The following is a 17,063-nucleotide window of genomic DNA, read 5'->3' on the forward strand; positions in this document are numbered from 1 at the left end:
TAGCTCAAAGGGCCGTCTCTTCAGTGCCTGCTGCAGCTTAGGCAGCAAGTGGCTGTGAATGCAAATTAGATTCAAAAACAGACACACGCACACTCACACACAGAGCTTGTACCTCTCCTGGTGCTTGGAGAAGGATGAATGTAGAAGTAGAAACTGTGGGAGAGGCAATGAAGGAAAGAGCAATTGGGGAGAAAGATGGAATAAGGTTAAAATAAAAAGGATAGGAAGTTTGAGAGTGCGTGAAGAGTGAACCAGTCTGACCTTGTATCAGTTTTTACTTTGTGAGGGGAAAAAAGATTTCGTACACGTCCCATAGGCAGGTCCAGATGAGATTTTTTTTCTATGCTGAATTTGTGGAAAAATCTGCAGATTTCTGTAGGATGGAGGTATTGAAACTTACTGGGAGAGCGAAACGATAGAGAAGAGAAGAGATGATGTTGGCATGGTGGAACATTGTCAGTGACAGTGACATGTTCTATTTTGATCCATGTGATTAGCGGCTGCTTTTGTGTGTTTTAACAGGATTACAGCAATGTCAGCGAGAAAAGGAGGAAAACAATAGTCATTTAAAATGAGCTAGATCATATTAAATCAGCAAGATTAGCCTGCATCTGTCATGTGTGCACTTATACACACAATCTCTCACATTTACACGCAGACACATAAAAGTCATTAGTTTGCCTCACAAGTCACCATGGAGTGTTTGACTTAGCTGTCACAAATCGTTATTGTAAAGTTATAAGTTATGATGATATGTTTTTTTTCTCTCCAGTACACTTGTTCTGATTCTTTTTAATTTATTATGCATGCAGATTTTAGAATCTCATATTAATTACGAAAAGATGTATTAATAATTGGTTCATTGAGATTAATAATATTATTAGATTTGTCTTCAACACATGCATTTGTAACAAGGCAGTACTATTCAGTTACAATGCAATTATTTAAATAACAGCACCTAAAATATACTTTTTTTTACCTGTGAATATATTTTTACATTAAATATTGATATTAAATGATCGTTTTCACAGCCATAAATATTTCTGTTTTCATTGATTATTGCATTTTATATATTTCTTTTATTTTTACATTATATTTTTAGCTGTTATCCCAACATAATAGTGACAAACAATGCCGATCAAAAACATAAAGACCCATTTGCACCTCATATTTTGATAGCGTAATACAAGCAGTGTTCCATGTGTCACCACATTGAGGTAAAAGTTGTCGGATGTTAGTCCTAACAGGTGTTTTCTTCAGATTTGACTTAAATCAGGGATGTCCAGGCTTCATAATTAAACACACCTGAACCAGCTAATCAAGGCTTTCAGGATTACAAGACACTTCCAGGCAGGAGTGTTGGAGCGGTTTAGAGCTAAATACTGCAGGAAGGTGGCCCTCCAGGAGCAGATTGGACATCCCTGTCTTAAATCATGCATATTATTGCAGTTCTTAATAAAGTTACTGGCCAACTGGCCTTCAATTTACCCACCCAAAGCCAATTTTTACTTGCCTTTGGCACTTGATGAGTGTTAATTTTGGACCCTGTTCTCATGTCTCGTGTCTCTTGTTGGCTGTTAGGAACTAAGATTTTTAAATGTTTTTGATAGAAGTGTCATATGCTCCTACCAAGGCCGTAATACACATGTCTGTGCAGTTTTGCTTTTCAGATATATTGATCTTGTTTTAAAGGTGACACATCATGAGATCTGACTTTTTTCTGTGTTTATGTGCTATAATCGGGTCCCCAGTGCATCTAACAACCCAGAAAACATGAAAAAAGGACAACCCAGCCTTGAAAAAAACTTGTGAAAAACAATCATGTCACATTTCACTTTTCCCAGGACATAGAAAGGGGATCTTCTTATAATATTACTGCCCCTTAATCTGCATGTTTGCACCCATGGCGCCGCCATTCTGTTTTCGCAATCCACACCAGTGTACCAGTTCTAACGCCATGGCAAAAATTAAAGGAAAGCATGCTAACTGTTCTGCCGTTGGCTGCATAGACAAACACAGAACACTATTTAGAGTCCCAACCTCAGAGGAGACAAGAGTACAGTGGATTTATTGATTTATTTACTGTATATTACTCTGCGCCACACAGATCTAATATAAACATGCAATTTCTTTCCCAGCTGTTTTCCTTCACAGACATAATTGACTGTTTTTATAACTCCTGTGTGTTTTTAACATAAACTTTTGTGTATTTGACAGCTTAAGCGCAACAAGACCTGAAAGAGAACTTAGTTTAGTACTCACATGTTGTGTGACAGACACGGTTCTGTGCACGTGCTCAGAAAAAGCTTTTATCAGAAGTTTAAACCAATATGGTTTAAAAGACATGATTTCAGTGCGATAAACATGATAATCAAAACCAAACAGATGTTTTTTGGTAGAGTATCTGAGCTACGAGTTGTAAAGGCACAGCTCTATTCTGGAAAAGGGGGCGGGGAGCAGCAGCTCATTTGCATTTAAAGAAACATGCACGAAAACAGCGTATTTCTGCTTCCACTCAAAATAGGCATTTTCAAAATGATTTAATAAATGATCTGTGGGGCATTTTGAAACTTCTTATATTTTGACTTATATTTTGTAAAAAGGGGCATAATAGATCTTTTTTTAAGAATGCTTAGATATGTTTACTAAAAAGGTACTAATTGAGTTTTTAATTTTGCAGCATATTTTGGATGATCTCTGTAGTAGTGGACCATCTAAGTACATTATTTCTTAGAATATGATATTACAGCAGTCATTATAATGAGCTCTTGGTTCGCGTCAGCTGTATGCAGGATTCGAAGAGCCTAATGTCAGTCTTATGACAGCTCTCTGCAGTCTTTATGACTGAGCAGGCAGATATATCGCCGGGCATCATGTTTCTCTGGAGACCCAGCTTTAATTCCATGCGGCGGGGGTTACCGGGGAAACAGTTTTAACCTTCATGCTGTCTGCATCTCCACCGCACCTAAATGTCATCCCATCCAGCTCTGCTCTGTTCAAATACTCCTCTTTTCACACATTCACTCCATCCCAGTCACCTTATCTCTGTGTGTCTCTCTTTCTCTCTATCTACACCAAACACTCCCTCCACTTTTATTCAGCCTCCTCTTTTTCTCTATTTATCATTCATGCTCTCGTTCCCTCTCAAAATCGACCATATTACCCAGTATTGCCATGGCAATACTATGGCTTTTTGGACACTACAATGATGGTAATATAATAGAGTTATATAAAATCATTTGCAGAAGTGGTTCAACAGAACATTGCAGTATTCTGTGTTTATTCTCAAAGTATATTGAAATAATTAACATGGTTAATTACTTTAAAATGTTAAAGTACTAAACCATGATTCATTTGGTGTTTCTGCACGTTATGTTCTAATCCAAAACTGTATGTTCTTCAGTAAAAACAATCATTAGTGGGGGAAAATAAAATAAATATTTTAATTTGGATTCGAGTTTGAATAAATGATGTTTAATTATAAATTAAATGAATAATAATTTCTTAATTTAAATACTTTTAAGCCACCCTTGGTAATTTGGTGAGGCCCTCTAGTGGCTCCTGACTCACTGTTTTGGAGTGTCATATAAATTTCATGGCATATGAATATGATAATCATACAGGACTATAGGTATATAAAGACACTTTCCCACACATGCTGTGTCTGACAGTTTAGGCAGCTGACTTGTTGCCTTGCTGCCTTATCAGGCAATGACATTGTAGGCAGCATTTGCACACAAAGGTACGTCCCAAAACTGATTTCAGAAAGGCTTCCATGATCTACTTAATAATAAAAGAGCTTTTTACTAGAGCTTTTTTTAGCTTGACTGTCACAGCATCGAACACACAGGATAGTGGGATATTATAGGCAGCGAAGGAAACATCAATGCTGCCTTCAAAAATCGATCGCATGACGGTGTCTTAGAAGACAGGATGTCATACGATCATAGGATTCAGATGTGCCTTGTTGCCTTCTTACCTCCATATGTTGCCTGCGGAGGTAGCATTTTTTAGCTTTCAGACACAGCCAGAGTTTTAGTTCCAATCATGCTCCAACACACCTGGAGGTAATTTTCAAGTAAAAGACCAAAGACCTTGATTAGTTGATTCAGGTGCTATTAATTAGAGTTGGAACCAAACTATGCAGGAAAGTGGCTCTTCGGGACCAGGAATGAGAAAGCCTGGCTTAGGCTGTGCATGTTATTGGATAATGGTAGCTAATAGTTCAATGCTGTAACAGCTATTTAAGGACAGCTTTGAGTGAGCAAATTCACATTTGCTTTGCCTCCTTTCTGATATGTATCCACCTTATTTTTCCCGCAAGAGCAAATGCAGCCATTTGTAAATTTGATGGGTCTGGCTTCTGATCTTGTCCGCGTCCAGCTATTTTTCGCTGTACAAAACAGCTCATTTTGCTGCTTTATATATTGCAAATTGGTATGTTTTACCATATTATTTTAATGTATTATCTTAATTATGAACACTCTGGTTTGTAGTGCAAACTGTTTTACCATTTATTGCACATTGTTATTCTTTTCATTATTTCCCTATGGCGGCTAATGAACTGGAAAGTCTCTGTGTTAAAGAATAAGGTGGATAGCCAACCATTCCATAAATTTGCTCACTGAATATCCAGTTTCACTTCATAAAATAAAAACTCACTTTGATTTAGATTTTAATATTATTTAATAGCCATATTTTCATAATAACTTAACCCTAATCCCCTAAAGCTCTATGATATTACTGTCTGTTTAATATTACCATTGTAAGTCTTTCTGTTTCTCTTTTAATCAATCTCTTTTTTTATCATGCGTCTATCAGGGTTATAGTTAACTAGACCTAAAAACATTAAAAAATTACTTGAAATTAAACAAAGGTTAAGTGAAATTAAATAATACAAATATTAAACTTATTTTTTCATCTAGGTATCAAGGTAACATTTCTCATTTTCATTTAGTTTAAGTTGATGAGCTAAAACAACTAAAACTAAAACCTAATAAAAACTGGCAAAATAAACACAAATAAATGACTAGTAAAAAAAAAAAAAGTAAAAAATGGACAATATAAAAACTAATTCAAAATATTAATAAAAACCATAAGATATCTCAGTGATACTAAACACTGGTACATTTTTCCTTTCTCAGTCCCGAGAATTTTCCTTACTACATTTATCTAAGCATTATCTAAAAAAAAAACTCAACTCATTATAGATCCATGCTGGACTGTGGCAATACTCTGTTTAATAGAAATGCCTCTAATGCTAAATCTAATTCTAATTTACATCTCCCCATGTCGTATAATAGAAGCGCACTTCACACCAGGTCGGCCAGGCATCTTTAATGCTGTTAAATAGAGCTCAATTATATCCAGTCTATCAAAGTCACTTGGGTGCTCTCTTTCTATCTCCGCTCTAATTTCTACCCATTTCCACTCAGGAGAAGCTGAGAGGCATGAAAACATCAGGTGGAAGCCATCTGGCTATCTCATTCCTCTTTCAAGCTGATTTTCTGAATCATATTTCTGTAAAGAGGGTGAGCCACAGGTAGCAGATTGAACTCATATCCCCCCGTTTGGGATATCAGAGGAGAGGGTAGATTCCTGCTAGAACGTTCCGGTCCACAGACACCTGTGGTCGGACTGATTACGAGCCCTGACATCTAACACTGAGGGAGTGTGTAATTCGACTGGCATCTGCTGATGAGGCTGGCTGTGTGTGTGAATGCGTGTGTGTGAGCAGCTCATCCACGCAAAACAGCGACCTCATATAACTCCTGCGTAGCGTTCATCTACTTTCGGTCACGTGTACATATGTACATACACTCAGACACACCTGCAATTGCCTTGAACAAACCTCCATACCACAAACATCTCAACAAGAACAGATCAGTTGTTAACCACAAATAGAGCATCACATGTGCACGTTCTCACGTAGGGCGTTTGTTGGTGTCAGCTGCCCTGTTAAGGGCAGAGGGCACAGCAAGGTCAGCACCAGGAACTGGGGCTGAAATAATAGATTGCATAAGCACTTCACCAAAGAGAATAGAGAGAAGGTAGGCTTGGAAAAAGAGGTTATGAGGAGAGAAATGATGAGGAGATGATCGGAAATAAAAATTGGATGGGAGGCGTGCAGCAGAGGAGAGAGAAAATGAATATGAGAGAGGCAAGGGACGGTCAAATGGATTGGAGGAGGATGAATTTGAGTGCAGTATCACCATCCAGGTAAAAATCAGAGAGTGGAAAGTAGAAATGAGCCTCTTGGATTGGATGGAATTGATTTTGGAAGGTAGAAAGGCCGTCCTGAGACAATAAGTCTATAAATGGAGGAATTATAATGATAAAGAAAACGACTCAGTGTGTGTATATACACACTACCATTCAAACATCTGGGGTGTGTTTTGTAAGAAATAATGCTTGTACATAGCAAGGATGCATTAAAATCAAAAAGTAGATATAGTGGTTACAAAAGATTTTGTCATGCTACAGTGAATAATAAATGCACAAAGATGAAGATCAAGTCAAATAGTCTTCAATAAATCCACAAGATGGTAAATCCACAGAAGGCAGGCAGGTAACACACGTAGGCACGTAGTAGACTAGACAGAGAACTCATAAGGAATGAAAAACATAACTAAACTGTTCATGGGTGTGACAGTTCGCCCCCTCTTGGAAGGTGTGAACAATGGGTGGGACGGAGCGGGATTTAGGAGGAGGACAAAGTGGATATGGGATGGTGACAGGGGACGGCAGAGGGCTGGCAGGAAGGCGGGCAGACAGTGCTGGAGGAGGTTTAGCGGAGGATGGACAACCAGGAGGAGGACGACGAACAGAATCCAGGGTGGAGATGATGGAGGGAGGAGCCAAGGAGGAAACAGGAGGTGGATCAGATGGAGGGAGGAGCCAGGGAGAAGACAGGAGGGACCTGGAGCAGGAGAAGCCAGGCAGGACCCAGGCCGCAGCCATAAAGGCGATCCATGCTGGAGCCGACAGAGGGAAGAGCCATGTTGGAGGGAGGGCTGACGACTCCAAGGGGCTGAACGACGGCGGCGGAGCAGGTGGAGAGCTGATAAGCCAGGGTGACGCTCAGGATCTGGAGAGCCAAGCCAGAGCAGATGGCTCTGGCGACCAAGGTGGAGGCAGGGATCCGGAAGGCACGACAGAGGACCAAGGTATAGCCAAAAGGAAAGAGGAGACTGACAGAGCCGGAGGGATGAGGCCTAGCCGGAGGAGTGGAGTCCTGAAGTGGCAGATGGTTGACGACTGACCAAGGTGTAGCCAGAGGGACGAGGGAGACCGGCGAAGCAGGTGGACTGATGGGCCACAGTGGAGATGAGGGCGCTAGAAGCCATGGTGGAGCCGCTGGGTCAACGGGCCGAGGCAGAGACAAAGGATCCTCTAGCAATGACGCCGATGGGGACTGGCAGACCCATGGTGATCCCACCGCACAGATGGTGGGTTGAGGGTGAGCAGAGAAGCTACGAGGAGACAGCAGTGGTGATGGTCAGGACTGGTGCAGAGGTGGTGGGAGAGGAATGCTGGGCGGGAGTTCAGGATTATCAGGGGGCTTAGGAGCACCAGCGACAGGGGAATGACCTCTGTGGTCATTGTCATACAGGCAGACAGTTCGGGGCAGATAGCTAGTTCACAAACAGCCTCCTTGGCCAAAACAGGATAGAGAGTTCAGGGCAGACAGACAGTTAAGGGCAAGCAGATGTTGACAGGGGAAGGACAGGTAATACACAGTCCCCTGAGCTCAGCTCACCCTCAGCCATGGTGCAGTGGGCGGAGCTTCCCTCCGCGCTCTCGCTGTCCATAGCCATCTTCCTCATGGCGAGCGCTGTTGCCGGCTCACACACCTGATCAGATGATCCTAAAGTCTCGGGCTCAGGGGAGGTCTCCAGCTTTGTCGCTCTCCTCTGTGATGGCTTGTTGATGGCGGTGGTCTCTCCGTCTGTGGTGGGATCGAGCTTTGGCTCCGTGCAGCGGGCGATGGTGGGCTGGGTCTGGCTGTGTTCTGGATCATGCTGTAGGTGCTCTCCAGATACCGGATGATGGCCTTCCTCCAGCTCAGTGGTTTTTGGGAGGTCAGTGGGGCGATGGTAACTAGCCCGATCCAGAACAGTAAGTTCAGCTTGGTGTCACCCAACGCTGTTAAAATGGTGAGCTGACTGAACTCAATTGCATACTCCAAAAAGGGAAGGTCTTTACGGCTAAGGAGGTGAATCTAGCGGGGAGTTCCACTGAAAGAAGAAAAACTTTCAAACAAAATTAAACATGAGGAAAACACATTGCGTTACTTTCACGCTTTTTCAGGTCCATGCTTCTGTCACGCTATGGTGGAATGAACACACAAAGATGAAGATCAAGTCAAACAGTCTTTAATAAACCCACAAGAGGGTAAATAACAGGACAGACAGGCAGGATACACATGTAGGGACGTAGTTGACCAGACAGAAAACAGTGAACTGAGAACAATTTAAATAGGAGGGCAAATGAGAATGATTAATGACACACCAGAACCAAATGACATAACCAAAGAGAGACAGAAATAGATAGATAGATAGATAGATAGATAGATAGATAGATAGATAGATAGATAGATAGATAAATAGATGATAGATAGATGTTAACAGTTTTCAACACTGATAACAATAACAAATGTTACTTGAGCACCCTTCATTGCATACAAAGGCTGCATGTATATACATATCTTTTATGAAAAATTTTATTTTTATTGAACATCATTTACAAAAGGGTGGGAAATGCATACAAACTAAGTACAGCATTGAGCATTAGCATCCTAATCATTGAGTCTTCAATGATTAGGAATGAAAGCAGGAAGCATTATAGTGCAATAATAAGATTAATAGGCATAATTCAAATTTTATATAACACTCTCTCCCCATTTTAAAGCTCACATACAAGAATTCAGCCAGACCTTTATTGAATCTCATTAAATTTGGCTTCCACATCTTGTCATTTCATTTCCACCCAGTCAGATTACCTTCTGACACCAAGCGGCCCATAGGGTCCCTCTCCTGTCATCGCAGGAAAAGGGAGACAGTAGTGGACTCACAGATACATCTGTGAACTCAGCGGCAGATGGCACTTCCTGTTTGGCCGGACTGCCTCTCTTGTGTGTTTGACTGACATGATATTTCTTTCGGTCAACGAATACACACATTGTCCCCTGATTTTACTCTCCATCTCTACCAGAGCGAGAGTGATCTGACCTGTCTTTCTCTCCCACATACATGCACTCTTTTCTTTTTCCTCTTTAATGTCGAGAAAGGACAGCCATGTCCAGTAGAGAGACCTCTTCATTATTTTTCTATATGTACCTATCTTTCTCTGTCTCTTTCTCTCTCTCTCGCTTTGACAGGCATTTTTCAGGTCAACTCACGCAGAAAGAAGTCTAAAAGGGGTCTAAAAATATCTTTATAATGCATTCGCTGACAAAAATGATTCGTTTCGTGAAGTTACACTTCTTTCTGCCTTTCCTCTTCTGTCTGCACCTGTTTAGTTTACAGTGAAATTTAGAAACCCGAGATGCTATTTTAATTCAGCAAGGTTGTATTAAATTGATCAAAAGCGACTAAAGGTATTTAGAATGTTACAAAAGATTTCTGTTTTGAATAATTTTTTTTTACTATTGATAGTAGGAATTGTTACTTACATTGGAATTCAGAAACCACTTGTGAAAACGTATTTCGCTTAAACCAACAATAAAATTTATTAGAAAAAAAAGCCTTTGGTTTAGGTTCTTGGTTTAATTTAGATGCTAAATGCCAGATTATCATTGTGGTCTCAGTCTTTTGAAAGAAGACCTTCAAAGGTTAAATGAAATGAGTATATGTTTGATCACAGATGTTTCAGAACACTTTGAGGGTTTATTTATGAGAGATGGTGTTAAAGTTTAATTGTTGTGCTGCGTATGTCTAGAAAGGCTAAACTCCACCGTTTACACACAAAGACAAGACGGCGTCAACGGCGTGCGTGTATGTGCGAGCGCAGCACCCTCTGTTCCTGTTTCCCCAGAGGGTGTTTGAGCCGTGTTTGTGTGAGAACACGAACACGTGCCCAGTGTGTTATGCCCTCCTTCCCTGGGGTCCTCTTCTCTACCACCTCTCACATTTTCAAAGCGAGGCGGATGATAGCTTGACCGGAGCACGAGGAACGACAGAGGAGGGAGGGGGGACCGGGGTGGGAATGGGAATTCTTGTTTTTCATACCTCCGAGGTTAATTCCTGATTCCTCCACATTGATTTTTCCTTCATCCCCGGAATCTAAACAAACCGTCGGAACGGTATCAAGTAAAAAGCTGGTGTTAAAGAAAGGCCTGCGAGCCGCAGCAGAACAATGGCGAGAGAGAATATTCACAGAGCTAACATCAAACTTCTTTGATCTTGTAGCCGATTTGTGTCTTTCTTGTTATTCTGTGTTTATGATGCTTTTTGTTGTTTGCCTTTGCTTTTCTTTTTTGTCACCTTTTGAACAGAATGAGAACAATAACCTCTTGCTGATTTCTTGTTTTTTGCTCTTTCTTGTTTTCTTTTTTGATTTTTCTCTTGCCACAGTAATCTTTTTTTGAATTTTCTCTTTTCTCTTTTTCCCTCCTTTTTGTCTTAACCCTAGGTCCACTCACAAAAAAAACACGATGAATCAACACTGAACCGGCCACGAGACGAAGGTATTTTTGTTGCATGTTTTTCCTTTTTTCTTGTCTTTTTTAGAAGTCTTTTTTGGAAAATTAAAAAGAAAACAGCCTTCCTTTGGTAGAGTATATGAACCACGTGTGCATATATATGTATGTGTCTGTCTGTGTGCGATGAGCTGAAACTTTCTCGTTTGACTTTGGAGAGAGACATGCAACTTCTAAAAGATGATGGCAGGAAAAAAAACACTGTATCTTCATTAAATGAGAGAAGAACAGTGGTTTTGAAATGTAATACTGCGATAGTGCTGTCTGAAGCACAATTTTACAGCAGTTGCTTTATGATGTTTTTCAAGACTCAGAGCGATTATTAGGCTTTAAACTTATCTCCAACTCTCATGAAGACAAAGAGGTGTTTTCACCGTGTTTTGTCAGTGTGAATAGTTCTCTGGATGTGCTAGTAAAGACCAGCCAATAAATCTAAGAAATAAAATGCTACCGTGGGGAGAAATGCCAGAAAAACACAGATACACACACACACATGGATCAGCACATGTTGTCATCTTTTATCTCGGATATTGCTATTAATGTTCGCTTTTTGAACTCCTTTCTTGAGAGCAATGTGTGGTTTTTTGCCCTGATGTTCTTTCTTGTGTTTATCAAAGACTTTTTTTTCTTCTTCTTTTTCTTCTTCTTCTTCCTTCTTGGTCTTGCTGTTTTTTTTACCTGTGGTTCTTTTGGAAAGTGAAAAATTGGGATCATAAAAGCTCTGAAAATAACTTTCCCTTATGCAAATTGGCACTCATTGGTTTTATTGTACTGATAAACTGCTGGTTGGATCCTTGAAAGCTTGTGGTCTCTCTAAAACTCACTTATGAACCCACTCGATTGTAGTTAGTACGCACACAATATGAATTTTTGAAAAAAGTGGCTAGGCAACATAGACAAAATCGTGATTTGAGAGGAGGTCCCTGTTAACTGCATACACATCTGACTAATGGTTAGAGACCTGTTAGTAACACACACCAAATTGTTTGAACTGGGCAAATAAACCGACTGTAAACGGACGTTAACAGTAGTCAGAGACACTGAAGACCAACGCAAAAAGGAGGAAATACTGTAGCAGACAAAGCAAACTGTACACGATGCACAAAATATTGGAAGAAAATCCCACTGAATTGGGGGCGGGGGTTTATATGAATATATCTCTGATAGGAACTGACTGTCTTCTGAAAAGTTTCAATGGTATTTTCTTTTCATCTTACCTCCATATAATGCATATTAGTGTATTATTTAAAGTCTTTGTGAAATCAAAAGTTTTTTGGCTTTTAGTATGAATATCCTAGCCTTAAGGTTATCTATAAGCTATAGAAGAAAGTTGCAGCTGTTTTTGGACTTAAAGTCCCCATGAAATCAAAATTAAAGTTTTTTGGCTTTTAGTATGAATATGTTAAGCTTAAAGTTATCTGTAAGGTAGTGTGCTAAAAAACAATGACAAAATTGGTATTTGTAAGATATAAGCATTCAAAACCTACAGTCTCTAACTTCCGCCAATATGGATCAATGATTTTGATGACATTACCCTGCACTTCAGCTTTTCGTCAAACTTTCTGTCCAATCAAATGCTGTCTAGAATCTGAAGAGTCCCGCCCCCTACTCTATAAATAGATGCTGAAGCTCCGGGTGAAATCGGCCTCTTGTTCACAGAATTAATATTTTCTGTACAGTGAATGGCACGTAGTGCACTATATAGGGGATAGGGAACGATTCAGACAATGTAAATATCCTTCCCATTGGGGCAAAAGAAGTCTGGTTTCACGCTGTGTCACCTGAACCACTGCAGTCTGCTCCGGTCCAGAGACACGATAGCATGAAGCAGATCATATGCGCAAACCAGCGTGGACCATAAAATGCATTGGATTCATTTAAATTCTACACAGAATGCAATATTTTATTGCGAAATGGATGAGATTGTGGCTGTCAAATGCAGCTTTACTGAGCTCAGTGGCCCATGCTAATATAAACAAAATGCTATTGGCTATTTGAAAAAGCCTATTAGGCTATTGGCTATTTATTTTTCTTGTTTCAGTTGAAATTCCATCAACAAATAGAATAATACAGCAGAGATTTTCTTACTATTGAGAGATGAGAGGGTCTGTATTACTTACTATTGGAGAAAGCATAACGGTCAACTTGGATCACGTGTGACTTGGTAACCAATCACATTACAGCTTTGGGTTGTGCGACACTCAGTCGCTCTTTACAGATACCATAGGAATGAATGGGAAATGAGGTAAGCTGAATCTCACCTGTTGCAAAAAGTCAGCGACTTATTTTATAAAACTGCCTTTTTCAGTCTAAACTCTACAAATAGTTCAATCCAAAAGTATTGTTTAGTGTAAAACAAGTTTAAAAAAAAATTATTTGCTGAGTGGTTGATTCATTATATGATAAGCTGTTTCCTCTAAAAAGCTGTTTATTCAGCATAGTGAAGGCAAGCTTGCAGGCTTTCCTTCTATTGGCTTTGTAATGCAGCATGTTTCAAAGCACTTCAGTGACCTTTAAAAACACAGTGCTGCTGTGTAACCAAGGAAATGCTTTACCACTGCTGTTCCAAAAGCGCCACCTGCTGTCAAAGAGTAAATTTGAATTTCATTCAGTCTGTCTGCTGTTTTTGTTTTGTGCAGATGTTTTATGTAGCATAATTTTACAAAGCTAAGGTCAGAGCGTTCTGTTTTTGTTTTCAATTTTGAAATTATACAGTCTAATTTATATAATACATATCATGTTTGGATCGTAATTAAAATGCAGTGGTTCATATAAAGTCACAGTCAGGGACAAACCACCCAGCACTACTATGATGATAAGTGTGGAGAATAAAGATCTGGGATGGAGAACCATATATATATACATATACATATATACATATACATATACATATACATATACATATACATATATGATTTCAAGCTTATAATCTATTGTTAAACTTTTTAAAATGTTTTTAAAAAGCACATGGCTCAATAGCGCCATCACTTTGCAATGTAGCAATAACCGTCATTTGTCAGTGCCTCACTTCTCAAAGTGTAATGAGTTTACCATTCCAAGACGGCGGATGCATCTACGTGCTTGGAGCAGTCGAATGGGGCTCTATACATATCTATGTGGAGGACAGCCACAGAGATAGAATGTGAATGTCCATCTGTCTGTCCATCTGTCAATTCCTAAATAAATTATATAGTTATATACAGTTCAAATTTTTTTTAGTATGTACTTTATATTTTCCTGGTTAACATAATTAACTCAAGCAATGGAGTTCTGTCTTCATTCAGCTACAATAGGTAAATGTATGTGAGTGTTTGTCAGGTGTTTATGGGAAATGCTATTTGTGAACATGGCAGTGTTAAGCTGCTGAAAACAAGATCGATTTTTTGCTGAGGGAGAAAGAGTGACGTCTGAGCGCAAGTTTGTGCATGTGTCTGAGTGAGTGAGTGCGTGATTAGTGTAAGCTTCAGCCGAAGGCTGGGTGTCAAGACAAAGGTGTATGTCCACCTGAGCCCGGCTCATTATTCAGACTGTGTGTCACATCATTATCAATGTGAACGCACACTCACACACACTTGAAATTTACAGCTTCATGCTCGCTTTCTCCCCTGTCTCTTACGCTCCACCTGTGTCCACACTTTATAAACTGTTCAGCCAGACAACGTCGAACACGACCTCTCACTCAACACCAGTCTATCAACACCTCAGTCTAGATCAGGTGGATTAAAAAGCGAAGACTTTAGGACCCTGAATCCATAGACTTCTCATCTCGCAACAGACCTAAACTGCTCTGATACAAGCCATCTGTTTAGGGGTTATTCTGTTCATGGCTCACCTCACTCAGGGTCTTTCCTTTTAGTATATATGAGACTTACGCAACAGAGCAGAAAGAATGTTGCTGTTTTTTAGGTTTGGAGATCAGTTAAGGTTATTAATTCATCTGCCAGTTCGAAAAATCAATAATAATCAGACATATTATATTATAGACTTAAACAACGAAAAGGTTAATTTAATTCCTCATTAATAGCTGACAGCTTTGGCAATGCAAAACATGGTTTTTACATTTTAAGTAATCAGTGTGAGAAATAAGAGTTAGGTCTTTTTTAGTATCATTAAATCATAACATATTGGCATGACTGCTAAATTTCAGTAAAGCTCTATCGTTTAGTAGAAATTGTTTGTGTTCTTCATTGGTTACTGAACAAGTCTTTCACGGATGGTTACCCTGATTTACAAAACACATTAGCACAAACAAAACTACTGCAGCAACAGCAATCAGCGGCTGATTGGTTGAGGGAATTAACACACTTCAACCAGAGTACGACAGAACAACTTTGTGTAGTTCAGCCTAGCAAAGCTAGATTGGGATGGTGCGTTTGACAGCAGTTGGATATTAACTTCTTGCCCCAATTGCTGCCTGTTTTTTTTATAGTTGTCCATATAACAGAATTAATTTTCTAGTGCAGTTTATTGTCATTTGGAGGATCATATAAATCAGTCACTGTTTTAAATAGTATGTCTTATAAATGTGACCCTGGACAAAACCAGTCATAAGGGTCCATTCCTAAATGATGTTATAATGGACTATTTCACATCCAGAGATGAAGGATCGGATGATGAAAGTGCTAAAGAGGAGGAGTCTGATGACAGTCGTTTTATGCACAGTAGTGCTGCTCTCACATTTACTACAATGTAGGGAGCATTATTCGTGCTATCTAAACATACAAGGGGTGATCAAAAGTTCGGAGACTATGCCCATCATAAACAGACATTAGTCTGTTGGTGTAATGATGCGGTATAGCGCTCCTGACTTGACAGACAACTCTCGTTAAACCTGTGAAGTAAAAGTGAAACCCATCTCACTTTAAACCAGTCTTTCTCAAAATTCCATTCCTGAAAATCATCACTATCAGCCAACTTAAGATAGTCATAACTGTTATTACGTTCAAGCTATGGACAAAATAAAAACAGTTTTGGAAAAGCTTTCAAATGGCATTGAAACCTAAAAAAAGGTAAAATTTTACCATGTGTTGGGTTTTCCTAGATCACATCACATATATAAATACACACACATGCAGTATATATTTTGAAAATATTTACAAGTATATATTTATGCACCTGAAATTTAATATAAATATGTTTTAATATATAAAAATAACATATTTTTCTTAAATGTATACATGCATGTATGTGTATTTATATATACAAAATAAATATACACAGTACACATACATATATTATGTACACAAAACTTTTATTTTGGATGTGATTAATTGTGATTAATCATTTGACAGCACTTATTTAATTTTTTAAAATATTTGTATGTTTAATTTTATTATTTTGAGTTTAATAGTTATATTAAGTTTAACAGTTATATTTTAAAAGTATTACATTTGTTTTTTGTTTTTGTTTTTTTCATTTTTATTTACATTAAGTAAAGCCATTTTAAAATGTTTTAGTGGTAACACTTTACAATAAAGTGTCATTTGTTGACAAAACATTAACTAACATGAACGAACAATTAACAATACATTTACTTCACTGTTTTTATTTATCTTTGTTAATGTTAGTTAGTAAAAATACAGTCGTTCATTGTTTTTTCATGTTAGTTCACAGTGCATTAACTGTAAAAAATAACAGTGAATTTAAAAAAAAACTGTAGAAATGCTACAGTAAAAAAGTAAGTTCCACTACAATATATGGTAAATAAATAAATAAATAAATAACTGTACTGGACATTGCATGTAATTTTGCAGTAGTGGGGCAGGAACACACGTACACAGATGAGACCGGATGACAAACACTGAACTGAAACCAACTTACAAAGACTTACAAAGACAGGTGATGGAGGGAGGAACCAGGGAGAAGACAGGAGGCACTTGGAGCAGGAGGAGCCAGGCCGCAGCCATGATGGTGGCCCACGGTGGAGAAGACGGTGGAGCAACAGAGGACTGAGGTGGAGCTGGAGGGAAGGAGGAGTCCAACAGAGCATGAGGGACAAAAGGACGAGGCACTGCCGTCCCGAGGTGGAGTTAGGGGGAGGGCTAACCAAGGCAGAGCTGGAGGGACGAAGGAGCCCGGTGGAGCTGGTAGACTGACGGGCTCTGGTGAAGACGAGGGAGCTGGAAGCCATGGTGGAGCCGCCGGGTTGTGGAATCTGGGCCTCGGAGGCTGGAGGCGGAGTCGAAGGATCCTCCAGACTCGATGCGAATGGAGCTGGAGATGGGCAGACCAGCGCCAAGCACCCGCCACAGATGGTGGGCTGAGGGTGAGCAGAGGGACTAACAAAATCCAGCAGAATGGGTGTTCTTCTCAGTTCAATAGTTCAGAAGATGATGGAAAGAGGATTGGTAACTCACAAACAAAG

The 17,063-nt window shown here is 39.4% G+C and overlaps 1 protein-coding gene across 1 annotated transcript in view; it reads left to right on the forward strand.

The window, feature by feature from the left end:
• The window catches only part of nlgn2a (neuroligin 2a), a 188,325-nt gene that overhangs the window by 93,302 nt on the left and 77,960 nt on the right, over positions 1 to 17,063 (forward strand). The window contains 2 exon segments of the mRNA XM_051115785.1: positions 10,633 to 10,643; positions 10,645 to 10,687. Coding sequence (XP_050971742.1) covers positions 10,633 to 10,643; positions 10,645 to 10,687 — 54 coding nt within the window.

This window comes from Labeo rohita, chromosome 7, assembly GCF_022985175.1.
Source record: "Labeo rohita strain BAU-BD-2019 chromosome 7, IGBB_LRoh.1.0, whole genome shotgun sequence".
Taxonomy (NCBI): Eukaryota; Metazoa; Chordata; class Actinopteri; order Cypriniformes; family Cyprinidae; genus Labeo; species Labeo rohita.